At 42.9% G+C, this 13590-nt stretch overlaps 1 protein-coding gene across 1 annotated transcript; it reads left to right on the forward strand.

Annotated features, from left to right (window-relative positions):
- The first annotated feature begins 597 nt into the window (after window positions 1-597).
- On the forward strand, window positions 598-10872 carry cfap157 (cilia and flagella associated protein 157). The gene is made up of 9 exons (XM_021605580.3): window positions 598-890; window positions 1288-1559; window positions 3321-3474; window positions 3566-3833; window positions 3995-4125; window positions 4680-4830; window positions 8117-8295; window positions 9773-9931; window positions 10174-10872. Exons 1-9 carry the CDS (start codon window positions 736-738, stop codon window positions 10328-10330), a joined length of 1626 nt encoding a protein of 541 aa, XP_021461255.3. The 5' UTR covers window positions 598-735; the 3' UTR covers window positions 10331-10872.
- Window positions 10873-13590: the final 2718 nt, after the last annotated feature.

Below are 13590 nucleotides of genomic sequence, written 5' to 3' on the forward strand. Positions count from 1 at the left end.
GGAGTGGTCAAACCTTGTTTTTGTCTGCTGTGTTAATTGTTTCAATTGTTAATTGTGTTGTTTAGTAAAGATGACGTAGAAGTCACCCGAGTCTCTGATCTCTGTACTGGAGCTGGTATAACTTCATGTACAAAGCACATTCAGCTTGTCAGTATGTCTGTATGGTATATTCTGTCACCATTCTCATGTGGAAAGTAAATAGCAGTATAAATCAGGATGGGTAGTAACTGTGTGTGTGTGTGTATATGTGTGTGTATATATATATATATATATATATATATACACTCAATTAAATAATATAATTGCAAAGTTATAACATTTATCAGCACAATTTTAACAGTACATGACAAGTCTGTTGTTCCCTGCAACAATATCAGTAGCTGGCCTCAAATATAGGATGAAGCAAAAAACGTTACAACACATATGTTGGTACCACTTTATATAATATTTCTTATGATCTTCAAAAATGAAATACGTTTGTATTCAACGTGTGCCTTGCACAAACTTGTGTGTTTGTATTCAGTGTGGGACTGTCAAAACTCAGATGGACCAAAAAAAAGTGGGCGGGGTCAAACGTCGAGCCCGGCCCCGAACTACACACTGCAGTCAGCGAGACTTGGCGCAGACTGACATTCCAATTCAACGGGTCAGCACCTGACGTCATTCTCTTGGTAACAACGTGTGTTGTGGTTGCCGAGTTGTTTAATAGTGCAATCACAACGTTTCATTGCAAATATGCCAAAAAAGAATGGAAAGAAAAGCGGAGATAAATCAACCAAAAAAGAGATCATTGGATTTGGAGACAAAACGTGTTTTGACGACGCATTGTCTGAAAGTGGAAAAGATTTCTACCGGTCGCAGATACGAGACTTGGAGGAACAATTGGAAAAGTGAGAGTTTTCATTGGGTGGTCCGCACAGATCATTTCTATTCATATTTAGGCTAATCTCTCATCCTCTGAATAAGAAATAATGTTGCAAATCAACACGCACTGACACCATCAGATTATTGTTGGAACAATATAACCACATAATGATAAAATAGAACCCATTGCCGTTATGAAAACTGCGGTGCATGTGCGTAAAATTGTCAATCAAACACGAATCAGTTAGGACTAATGCAAATAATTAAAATATGTGTTATTTATAAAATACTGCACATTAACGTTTAAAACAAAATACACCATAATAATATGAAACTAAATCATGAATATGAAACTAAACATTCCAATCAAGTTTCCATGACTGAATCCCACCATCATCCTATTTTCTCACCTCATATTTGCAGATATCAGCACAAATGTGATGAGTTGGAGGTGCAACAGAAGGACTTCTCCTCTCAGTATTTCACCGTTGAGAAGGAGAAGAAAGACATTGTGCTCTACCTGAAGCGCTCGCTGGCCCAGAAGGAGGATGAGCTAACAGACTTGTTGGAGAGACTGGTGGGACTGCAGCAGGCCAAGGAAGCTGAGAAGGACTCCTTTGAGCTGCAGCTCAGTCAACTTCGCCAAGAGTTCCAGGAGAACAAGGACAAGCTCACCTCAGAGAACATGGTCCTTGGTAAGATACTAAGAACCTCGACACCATAACATTCCATCCACATGATCCACCACCAGACTTTTATTTAAAACCAGCTCTAAAATGTCTGATCAAACTTTGATCATTTACAGTTGAAGTTGGAAGTTTACATACACCTTAGCCAAATACATTTAAACTCAGTTTTTCACAATTCCTGACATTTAATCCTAGTAAAAAATCCCTGTCCTAGGTCAGTTAGGATCACCACTTTATTTTAAGAATGTGAAATGTCAGAATAATAGTAGAGAGAATGATTTATTTCAGCTTTTATTTCTTTCATCACATTCCCACATTCCAAGTTTACATACACTCAATTAGTATTTGGTAGCATTGCCTTTAAATTGTTTAACTTGGGTCAAACGTTTCGGGTAGCCTTCCACAAGCTTCCCACAATAAGTTGGGTGAATTTTGGCCCATTCCTCCTGACAGAGCTGGTGTAACAGAATCAGGTTTGTAGGCCTCCTTGCTCACACACACTTTTTCAGTTCTGCCCACACATTTTCTATAGGATCGAGGTCAGTGCTTTGTGATGGCCACTCCAATACCTTGACTTTGTTGTCCTTAAGCCATTTTTCTACAACTTTGGAAGTATGCTTGGGGTTATTGTCCATTTGGAAGACCCATTTGCGACCAAGCTTTAACTTCCTGACTGATGTCTTGAGATGTTGCTTCAATATATCCTCATACTTTTCCTTTCCTCATGATGCCATCTATTTTGTGAAGTGCACCAGTCTCTCCTACAGCAAAGCACCCCCACAACATGATGCTGCCACCCCCGTGCTTCACGGTTGGGATGTTGTTCTTCGGCTTGCAAGCATCCCCCCTTTTCCTCCGAACATAAAGATGGTCATTATGGCCAAACAGTTCTATTTTTGTTTCATTAGACCAGAGGACATTTCTCCAAAAAGTACAATATTTGTCCCCATGTGCAGTTACAAACTGTAGTCTGGCTTTTTTATGGCGGTTTTGGAGCAGTGGCTTCTTCCTTGCTGAGCGGTCTATTAGGCTATGTCGATATAGGACTCATTTTATTGTGGATATAGATACTTTTGTACCTGTTTCCTCCAGCATCTTCACATGGTCCTTTGCTGTTGTCCTGGGATGGATTTGCACTTTTCGCATCAAAGTACGTTCATCTCTAGGAGACAGAACGCGTCTTCTTCCTGAGCGGTATGATGGCTGCGTGGTCCCACGGTGTTTATACTTGTGTATTATTGTTTGTACAGATAAACGTGGTACCTTCAGGTGTTTGGAAATTGCTCCCAAGGATGAACCAGACTTGTGGAGGTCTACAATTTTTTTGTTGTTGATTTTCCCATGATGTCAAGCAAAGAGGCAATGATTTTGAAGGTTGGCCTTGAAATACATCCACAGGTACACCTCCAATTGACTCAAATTATGTCAATTAGCCTATTATATGCTTCTAAAGCCGTGACATAATTTTCTGTAATTTTCCAAGCTATTTAAAGACACAGTCAACTTAGTGTATGTAAACTTCTGACCTACTGGAATTGTGATAAAGTGAATTATAAGTGAAATAATCTGTCCGTAAACAATTGTTGGAAAAATTACTTGTGTCATGCACAAAGTAGATGTCTTAACCGACTTGCCAAAACTATAGTTTGTTAACAAGGAAATTTGTGGAGTGGATTGAAAAACAAGTTTTAATGACTCCAATCTAAGTGTATGTAAACTTCCCACTTCAACTGTAATTGTATTACTCCTATCTCCATCCCCATGCAGCGGGTAAGCTAGCAGCTCTCGAGGAGTTCCGTGTACAAAAGGAGGAGCTGATGGCCCACTTGGAAGGCCTGGAGGAGCAGCTTGGGAAGCAGAGACAGGAGCACCACACAGTCATCTACAGCCTGGAGAGGAAGGCTGTGCTGGACAATGACAGGTCAATGCCATTATTTAAGAAGCCATTTGTACACTGTATGATCTGGTCATGAGCTCCTGCTCATGCTGTCCTCCCTCCCTGCCCCCTCTAGACTAAAGAAGGAGATGCAGCAGCACGTGGCGGCGGTGGCAGCCGAGTTTCGGCGCGTGTCGGACAGGAAGATGCCAGAGACGACCATGAGGGCCATCCACGAGAATGTGTCTGTGACGGCCCAGCTTAGTCAGCTGTCAGACAAGAGCAAGCAGCTGCTGGAGGAGAACGAGGATCTGAGGGATAAAGAGAAGCATATTCGCAGAGAGATGGAGGTCCTGGAGCCCTTGTTCAACAAGATGACCCGTAAGAGCCTCAGCAACCAGAAGGTACTGGGGAGGGATAAGGGGTGAGAGCGATGATTGTCAGCTTGCATGATTTTGGTGTATCAACAGCTCCACATGATAATGACAGGACCTGTCTGAAGCCTGATTTGATTGCTGACAGGTTACCCTGCTCTTCCTCTCTGCTCCTCTTCTCTTTTCATCAGGTGATCCATCAGCTCACAGAGAAGTGTAAGCAGATGCAGGCTGAGCTGGAGGAGTATGCTAGGGCTCAAGAGGAGCATCAACAACTGCAGAAGGATCATGTTGTACTGCTGGCAGAGATGCATGCCCTAAGGTCTGATGTTTCCATTCAGATTTCAAAAATACTCCAGAGTTCCTGTTTTGTACATCAGGGGTCCACAATTCTGGTCCTGGTAAACCGCAGTGTCTGCTGGTTTTGTTCCTTGTCATTCAGTGACTGTTCTCTGAGCAGTCAGTGTAATTTACTGATCAATGCCTTGGAGAAACCAAAACCAGCAGGACTGCGGCCCTGTACATGATTTAATTAGTATTTTGCCTGGCTAACTGACATTAATGTGTAACAATGATACAGTATATCTTATTCATGTCAGACAAAGAAATAATAATTCATTCAGCCTGTGACTGTGACATTTAAATGTCAGGTGCTCCCCTAGTCAGTTTATTGTTACACAAAGGCCTCAAATGCCAGCGACGAGTGAGATTAACAGTCAAACTAATTCTCACAAAATCTATTGAATTTCAATGGAACTGCATGCATGGAACTTCCTGAAAAGTATAATTCTTGTCTTTTGTATTTTGTTTTTAACCCAATTGATATTGAAGAACTGAATTAGTAATTAACCCCAACCTTCTGGTTTGTTCCTACAGGCAGGTGCAGGCCTCTCTGTTGGAGGAGACAGGGAGGAACTGTGCCGAGGCAAACAGGCTGGGGAGAGTGCTGGAGGAGGAGAGGGACGTGAGAGGACAACTGGAGACCATCCTACAGGCGGCTGCATTCGCCCTGAAACAGGCCCTCATGGTAAAGAAGTGCTAGGAATCAAAATCATAGCAGTGTAAACCAAAGGCGGTCGGTGCCGTTTAACACGAGCTTCCTATGTTTTGTATTGAAGTCAATGTACCCAGAGGAGGACTGAAACTAGGTGTTCTCCGGCTACACCATGGTGCTGTCCTACAGAGTGCTGCTGAGGCTACTATAGACCATTACAAAACAGTGTGTTTTAATCAATTATTTGGTGTCATGTGTGACAAGATGGCGGCAGAGAACAAGGCTGACGTTTTACGTATTCCTAACCAGTTGTGGTTTTTTGTTTGTTTCTTAGCGTTGTTTGTAACTTATTTTGTACATAATGTTGCTGCTACCGTCTCTTATGACCGAAAATAACTCCTGGACATTAGAACTGTGATTACTCACCACGGACTGGCAGAATCCTTTAATTAATTTAACAAGTCCGAGGAGCCCGACGTGAATGATATACTGCTTTCCTGGGAACAGGCCCAGATCCCCATAATTTGCGTGAAGAGAAGGTGGAGAAAAAGGGGCCAGAGGCCAGGCTGCCTTCTGAGAAGTGATAGGCGATCGAATAAAGCCCCACTTCCTTCCATTCTACTATTTGATGACCTACGCAGAAGATTAAACTATCAAAACTGTAATATCTTATGCTTCACGGAGTCGTGGCTGAACAACGACATTATCAACATACAGCTGGCTAGTTATACGCTGTATCGGCAGGACAGAACAGCGGCGTCTGGTAAGACAAGGGGCATCGGACTATGTATTTTTGTAAATAACAGCTGGTGTACGATATCTAAAGTGTTGAAGTTTTGCTCGCCTGAGGTAGAGTATCTCATGATAAGCTGTAGACCACACTATCTAACTAGAGAGTTTTCATTTGTATTTTTTACATACCACCACAGACTGATGCAAGCACTAAGACCGCACTGAATGAGCTGTATTCCACCAAGCAAACAGGAAAACGCTCAACCAGAGGCGGCACACCTAGTAGCCGGGGGCTTTAATGCAGGGAAACTTAAATCTGTCTTACCAAATTTCTATCAGCATGTTAAATGGGCAACCAGAGGGAAAACAACTCTGGACCACCTTTACTCCACACACAGAGACGCATACAAAGCTCTCCCTCACCCTCCATTTGGTTTATCTGACCGTAATTCTATCCTCCTGATTCTTGCTTACAAGCAAAAATTAAAGCAGGAAGCACCAGTGACTCAATCAATAAAAAAGTGGTCAGATGAAGCAGATTAAAGCTACAGGACTGTTTTGCTAGGATAGACTGGAACATGTTCCGGGATTCCTCCAATGGCATTGAGGAGTACACCACATCAGTCATTTGCTTCATCAATAAGTGCATCGATGACGTCATCCCCACAGTGACCGTACCCCTCAACCAGAAGCCATGGATTACAGGCAAGATCCGCACTGAGCTAAAGGCTAGAGCTGCCGCTTTCAAGGAGCGGGACTCTAACCCGGAAGCTGATAAGAAATCCCGCTATGTCCTCCGACGAACCATCAAACAAGCAAAGTGTCAATACAGGACTAAGATCAAATCGTACTACACTGGCTCTGACGCTTGTTGGATGTGTCAGGGCTTGCAAACTATTACAGACTACAAAGGGAAGCACAGCCGAGGGCTGCCCAGTGACACCAGCCTACCAGATGAGCTAAACTACTTCTATGCTTGATTCGAAGCAAATAACACTGAAACATGCATGAGAGCACCAGCTGTTCCAGAAGACTGTGTGATCACCAAAGGCTGTCGGAATGTTGACCTGTTTAAAGGTTTACATTGGCTGGGGCGGAGGGGGGGTGGGGGTCCAGGTGGTAAGGGTAGGATCCAGGTGGTAAGGGTAGGTAACAACACATCCGCTACATTGATCCTCAACACAGGGGCCCCTCAGGGGTACGTGCTCAGTCCCCTGCTGTACTCCCTGTTCACTCATGACTGAACTGCCAGGCACGACTCCAACACCATCATTAAGTTTGCCGATGACACAACAGTGGTAGGCCTGATCAATGACGAGACAGCCTATAGGGAGGAGGTCAGAGACCTGGCCGTGTGGTGCCAGGACAACAACCTTTCCCTCAACATGATCGAGACAAAGGAGATGATTGTGGACTACAGGAAAAAGAAGACCAAGCACACCCCCATTCTCATCGACGGGGCTGTAGTGGAGCAGGTTGAGAGCTTGAATGTCATTGGTGTCCACATCACCAACAAACTAACATGGTCCAAGCACACCAAGACAGTCGTGAGGAGGGCATGACAAAACCTATTCCCCTTCAGGAGATGGAAACGATTTGGCATGGGTCCTCAGATCCTCAAAAGGTTTTACAGCTGCACCATCAAGAGCATCCTGAGTAGCTGCATCACTGCCTGGCATAGAAACTGCTCGGCCTCCGACCGCAAGGCACGACAGAGGGTAGTGCGTACGGCCCAGTACCTCACCGGGGCCAAGCTTCAGAGGAAGGCCCTAAAAATTGTCAGACTCCAGCCACCCTAGTCATAGACTTCTCTCTGCTACTGCATAGCAAGCGGTACCGGAACGCCAAGTCTAGGTCCAAGAGGCTTCTAAACAGCTTCTGGGTAGCCATTTGATGAGATGTTCATCTGATCAAATGGCTACCCAGACTATTTGCATTGCCCCCCCCCCCCCCCTTTTTACACCGCTGATACTCTCTGTTGTTATCATCTATGCATAATCCATTTAATAACTCTACCTACATGTACATATTACCTCAACTAACCGGTGCCCCCGCACATTGACTCTGTACCGGTACCCCCCTCTGTATATAGTCTCGCTATTGTTATTTTACTGCTGCTCTTTAATTACTTGTTACTTTTATTTCTTATGCTTATTCATACTATTTTTTTAAACTGTATTGTTGGTTAGGGGCTCGTAAGTAAGCATTTCCCTGTAAGGTTTACACCTGTTGTATTTGGCGCATGGGACTAATACGATTTGATCTAAAAAGGACTTAACTTATTTTTTCAATTGAGATTTTTTCTAAAATTCACTGAGGATGGTTCTCCCCTTCCTCCACTGGTGTAAACATTGCATGCGTGTAGATAGTCTTCTATGTATTATAAACTGTTTCCTGAAGCAATTATTGTGTCATTACATTGTGGTTATGAGTCAGAATGTTGTTACTTTAGTTATAAACACGTGTGTAAAATGTTTCCACATTGAGATGAGTAATTAACACTTGTGGTTAGATTTACCTTGCATTTGCTCACCAGTTGGAAATGTGATTAGTAGCACTAACGTAACTCCTTCGCCTATCCTAACAGGAGGTGCCTAAAGAGGAGGACTCTGAGGTGAAGACTCTGGTGCGGAGGAACCAAATGATGCAGAAGCTGTTGGCTGTGTTGGACAGTGCTGCTCTGTTGGGGAAAGGGCCTGCCATGAAGGACTTCATCCCAGAGGGAGACTCCCTCCACGAGCTCAAGACCGGCCCTGGCCCAGGAAGGTACTGGAGGCTGCCTACGTACTGCCTTCCTCTCATCTAATGCTAGTGTAGCAGATGTGAGCTAGTGCACTAGTAACCATTGTGCAGGTTTACTCTGTACATTAGCACAGTCTTGGAGAAAGCTGTCAATACAGAACTACAGCAACATAATTATTCTATAACAATTACTGTTTATTTTTTTTATGTTGCAAGAGTTAGTACATTGTTGCCATATGGTATGATTATCAAGAAGCTCAAGATTCACTACATGGTCAACATCATCCAACATCACATTCCAAAATAATGGGCATTAATATGGAGTTGGTCCCCACTTTGCTACTATATCAGCCTCCACTCTTCTGGGAAGGCTTTCCACTAGATGTTGGAACATTGCTGCCGGGACTTGCTTCCATTCAGCCACAAGAACATTAGTGAGGTCGGGCACAGATGTTAGGCTCGCAGTCGGCACTCCAATTCATCCCTAAGGTGTTCAATTCGATGGGATTGAGGTCAGGGCTCTGTGCAGGCCAGTCAAGTTTTTGCACACCGATCTCGACAAACCATTTCTGTATGGAGCCCGCTTGTCCACGGGGGCATTGTCATGCTGAAACAGGAAAGGGCCTTCCTCAAACTATTGCCACAAAGCACAGAATGGTCTAGAATGTCATTGTATGATGGCGTTAAGATTTACCTTCACTGGAACTAAAGGTCCCAAACCATGAAAAACAACCCCATACCATTATTCCTCCTCCCCCAAACTTTACATTTGGCACTATGCATTCGGGTAGGTAGTGTTCTCCTGGCATCTGCCAAACCCAGATTCGTCCATCGGTCTGCCAGAGAACGCAGAGAATGCGTTTCCACTGCTCCAGAGTCTATTGTCGGCGAGCTTTACACCACTCCACCCAACGTTTGTCATTGCACATGGTGATCGTAGGCTTGTGTCCAGCTGCTCGGCTATGGAAACCCATTTCATGAAGCTCCCGACGAACAGTTCTTGTGCTGACATTGCTTCCAGAGGCAGTTTGGAACTCGGTAGTGAGTGTTGCAACCGAGGACAGACAATTTTAAGCGGTCCGCGCTTCAGCACTCAGCAGTCCTGTTCTGTGAGCTTATGTGGCCTACCACTTCACGGCTGAGCTGTTGTTGTGCCTAGACATTTCCACTTCACAATAACAGCAGTTAGTGTTGACCAGAGCAGCTCTAGCAGGGCAGAAATTTGTTGAACTGACTTGTTGGAAAGGTGACATCCTATGACGGTACCACATTGAAAGTCACTGAGCTCTTCAGTAAGGCCATGCAACTGCCAATGTTTGTCTATGGAGTTTGCAAGGCATGTGCTTGATTTTATACACCTGTCAGCAACGGTTGTGGCTAAAATAGCCAAATCCACCAATTTTGGAAAAGTGTCCACATACTTTTGTATATATAGTGTATTTCTCTAGCTCACTATGTTTCTTAAATGACATGCATACTTGTTTCCTACACCCTCCTCCAGATCATCAGGGCTTCTTGGTCCTCTTCTCAAGGACACCACCCAGCTGTCTCACTTCAAGACAGGAGACCTGGGCCTTGTACCGCGACGGACACACAACTACAACAACATCCTGTCCAAGATGGGACCCCTCTCCAAGAGCACCCGCCTTCAACTGCACAGGTGATTGAGCTGCATTTTATGCTTGCCAAAAATACTCTTAGATTAGGAAATGCAATGTCATCAGTGTATATATTAATACATATTGTAACTTAGTTACAGTAGATAATGTTTTTATTGTGGGGAATGTTTTTATTTAATTCAATGGTCAGAGGGATGTTTTATGTTAAGTGGATTTTTTAAATGTAAACATGTAAACCGATTTGTGTCAATGTATTGGTGACCGTAGTGCCTCTGTTTGTCAGGAAAGTCTCACCACCCCAGAAGAGGACCAGCCCATCCAAACCCTCTGGTCCAGAGAGCCTGGCTCCTCCACTCAGGGACCCTCCCAGAGGGAGCCTGCTTTCCCCCCACAGGCCCTCTCCAACCAGGGGCAGCGCCGCTGAACCCATCCTCAGATAGGCAGGACTGGGACTGGGATTTAAACCCCTTTTAATGGGACATTTCAACAAAAAATAAATGTTGCTACATGGTTATGCTCACTTTTTGGAATGACATGACTAATTCTGTTTCTTTTCCAACCACTAGGTGGCAGGAGCAACTCTTAGAATATGTTGTACTGAAGCAGACAAAGACCAGACACTATAATTTTATCTCTAGAAATCTAATAAAGGCTCTGTTATTTTGTGTTATGATTTAGGTCAAATTTATTTGGAGACTAAAACCAAACAATAAACATTAGAAATGTATACTCAAAATAAGAAAGGTGATACTGTAACAAAGCCAATTGTCCATCTACTAAATCCAGTATGTAGTTCATGAAGTAATAAACAGAGGAAAATACTTTTAAAATGCTGATCTTTATAAGGTGATTTTACAAGGTTCAATGGTTGTTATGAGGACAGAATGTGGGCTGTTGTACTGTACATCTTTTACATTAAGTGAAGTCTGGTGTTTGACATTGTCAAAGTCTCTATAATGCAAATAAACACAAAGTCTATGAGGACATCTGGTTTATCAAATTAAAATGGGCCCATCACTGCATTACCATCTGCCTTTTGAGATGTTAATTTATTAGGGTTACATTTTCACTGCACACCATGTACACTATACCTATCAAATCATTTTTAGACCTTCATTTTTAGACCAAGTTCCAAGGGTGTTAGAAACATATGATCATAGAGAGGATATTCCCCATGGAATATATATTTTAATAATGAGACAATGGCAATCTCACAGACCTTTATTGTAGAGCTGACATGACGTCCTGATTTTATGCATTGACGTATTGATTAAATCCTGATCTTCTTGTTCTCTAAACTCTTTGTCTTTGTATCCCTTTCTGATGGAGGCAACGTTTTTTTTTAAGTGACTCTATGGGACCCCAGGCACAATGGTGCTTGTGTTTCAACAGCAGCAATGTTTACATCTTTGTCATATGAAAGCTCTGTGACTAGATGCATGTGAATAAGGGAATGTGGATGGGGACATTTCTTAGATATCTTTTTGTGAGCTCATTGCAAACATTTTACCCTGTAAATTTTACCCTGTAAATGTGCAGCTGTATCATATATCTTTTTCATAATTCAACGTGCTTTCATGATGTCTTTACCTGTCAAAGCTAGGTAAAAATATCTCTCCCTAAATCAGTGTCTCATTTGTAGGGACATATAATTTGATGGGTCATGAGAAGACATCACAGGCAGTAACTCTTTTTAATTGGTGTGATTTATCACCTTCCTCTGCAGTAATTCCCAGGTGAACATACCTGTCTTCTCAGCCCTGATAAAATGATTTATTTCTTGGGCCAGTGAGGTTTTGAGAATGTAGATCTTTCCTTGCTGGATCCACACAATGTTTTGTCCCAGGCCGGGCTATCAAAATGGTTCCTGCCTCATTTTGCTGCTTGGAACCACCTAGGTGCAGCTAGAGCTTAAAGGAAAACAAAAGGTTTGTATGAGCCGACCAATGTCCTCTTTTATTTCCCTTCAACAGCAGACAGATGGACCTCTCAGTTCCTTTTAAAAGGCAGTCCGGCTGGATCTGAAATGGCATTCTATTCCCTATGTAGTGCGCCACTTTTGTGCACATAGGGAATAGGTTGTGGGCCTTGGTCAAATGTAGTGCATTAAAAAAGGTAACAGAGTTCCATTTCAGACTCAGAGCTATCAGAAGCTGTTATCACATCACATTTTGAAGTGTTGCTGCCTTATTTTTAAAACAGATTGGTAAGCTGCAGCTGTGCATAGTCTATTGGTAAATAGCCCACCCATTTTCACCTACCTCATCCCCATACTGTTTTTATTTATTTACTTTTCTGCTCTTTTGCACACCAATATCTCCTGTACATGACCATCTGATCATTTATCACTCCAGTGTTAATCTGCAAAATTGTAATTATTCGCCTACCTCCTCATGCCTTTTGCACACATTGTATATAGACTCCCCCTTTGTTTTCTACTGTGTTATTGACTTGTTAATTGTTTACTCCATGTGTAACTCTGTGTTGTCTGCTCATACTGCTATGCTTTATCTTGGCCAGGTCGCAGTTGCAAATGAGAACTTGTTCTCAACTAGCCTACATGGTTAAATAAAGGTGAAATAAAAAAATGTAAAAAAAAGCTACCCACCGTTAGTCTGGCTGACACCAAACTCGAAGTCTTCCTGATTAGTCTGGAAAGGTTCTTCGGCTGTCCCCATGGGATAACCCTTTGAAGAACCCTTTTGGGTTTCATGTAGAACCCTTTCTACAGAGATTCTATTGTAGGCACAATGCATTGATAATGAAGGGAGCTGTGTTTTTTCTGATTGAGTGAGAAAGACAGGAGAACCATACACCCACATTGACAGCCACACAGCCCATGAGTGCCGCCCCCTTCCAAAACAACTGTTGAATTTTCAAGTCTAAACAATGAGATGTCTCAACCCCAGGAAAAAAAACGGAGAGAACCAATCAAAGCTCAAGACAATTTCTGTGTGAATATTACACCATCAATGCTCTCCTGTCCATACCAGTGTGTAACAGCACTCCCTTGCTGTGTACCATGTGAGTCGCATCAGCCAGGCTAACCCAGTGTAGGATGCACTCAGAAAAAGGTTTACAAACGGGTTCTTCGACTGTTCCCAATAGGAGGACCCTTTGGGTTTCATGTAGAACTCTCTGTAGAAAGGGTTCTACATGAAACCCAAAAGGGTTCTTCAAAGGGTTATCCCATGGGGACAGCCGAATAACCTTTTTAGGTTCTAGATAGCACCTTTTTTCTTAGTGTGGGCATCTATACTGATGCATGAGTGGCAACTGAACTGCAGTCTACTGAGACTGAGGCATTGGCATAGCAATCAAGTACATGGTTATTTTTATACAGTGCTCTCCTGCCATGCTTCAATTATGTATGTGTTCAGTATCGATGATACTTCAATGATGCATGAGTTCAGTACAGGTTTTTATTGAATGGATCAGGGATCTCTCATAGTCTTCACTCCTCATTCATACATTTTTCAATGGCTAGTGCGTTAGGTCAGTGCATGGTGTTTGTAGCATCAGGGTTGTGAGTTCAAAGCTCTCATTGGCCACTTATGCTGAATATATGTATCACTGTCAGTGTTGACAGTACTGTAATTTGCTTTGGATAAAAGTGTCCATAATGATATTATTATCATACTATTGTCAGCTGAACAGCAGTGAGGTGTGTTAGCCATCCATCCTCTTTCTCTCCATATAG

This window comes from Oncorhynchus mykiss, chromosome 6 (genome assembly GCF_057628025.1).
Source record: "Oncorhynchus mykiss isolate SJ-2025 chromosome 6, ASM5762802v1, whole genome shotgun sequence".
NCBI lineage: Eukaryota > Metazoa > Chordata > Actinopteri > Salmoniformes > Salmonidae > Oncorhynchus > Oncorhynchus mykiss.

What these genes read in the sequence shown, in the direction of transcription:
- cfap157 (XM_021605580.3), top strand. Translation starts at nt 736, where the DNA reads ATGCCAAAAAAGAATGGAAAGAAAAGCGGAGATAAATCAACCAAAAAA. An exon ending in GCTGTGCTGGACAATGACAG is followed by an intron (nt 3,475 to 3,565) that starts GTCAATGCCATT and finishes TGCCCCCTCTAG; the next exon opens with ACTAAAGAAGGAGATGCAGC. An exon ending in CCCTGAAACAGGCCCTCATG is followed by an intron (nt 4,831 to 8,116) that starts GTAAAGAAGTGC and finishes CTATCCTAACAG; the next exon opens with GAGGTGCCTAAAGAGGAGGA.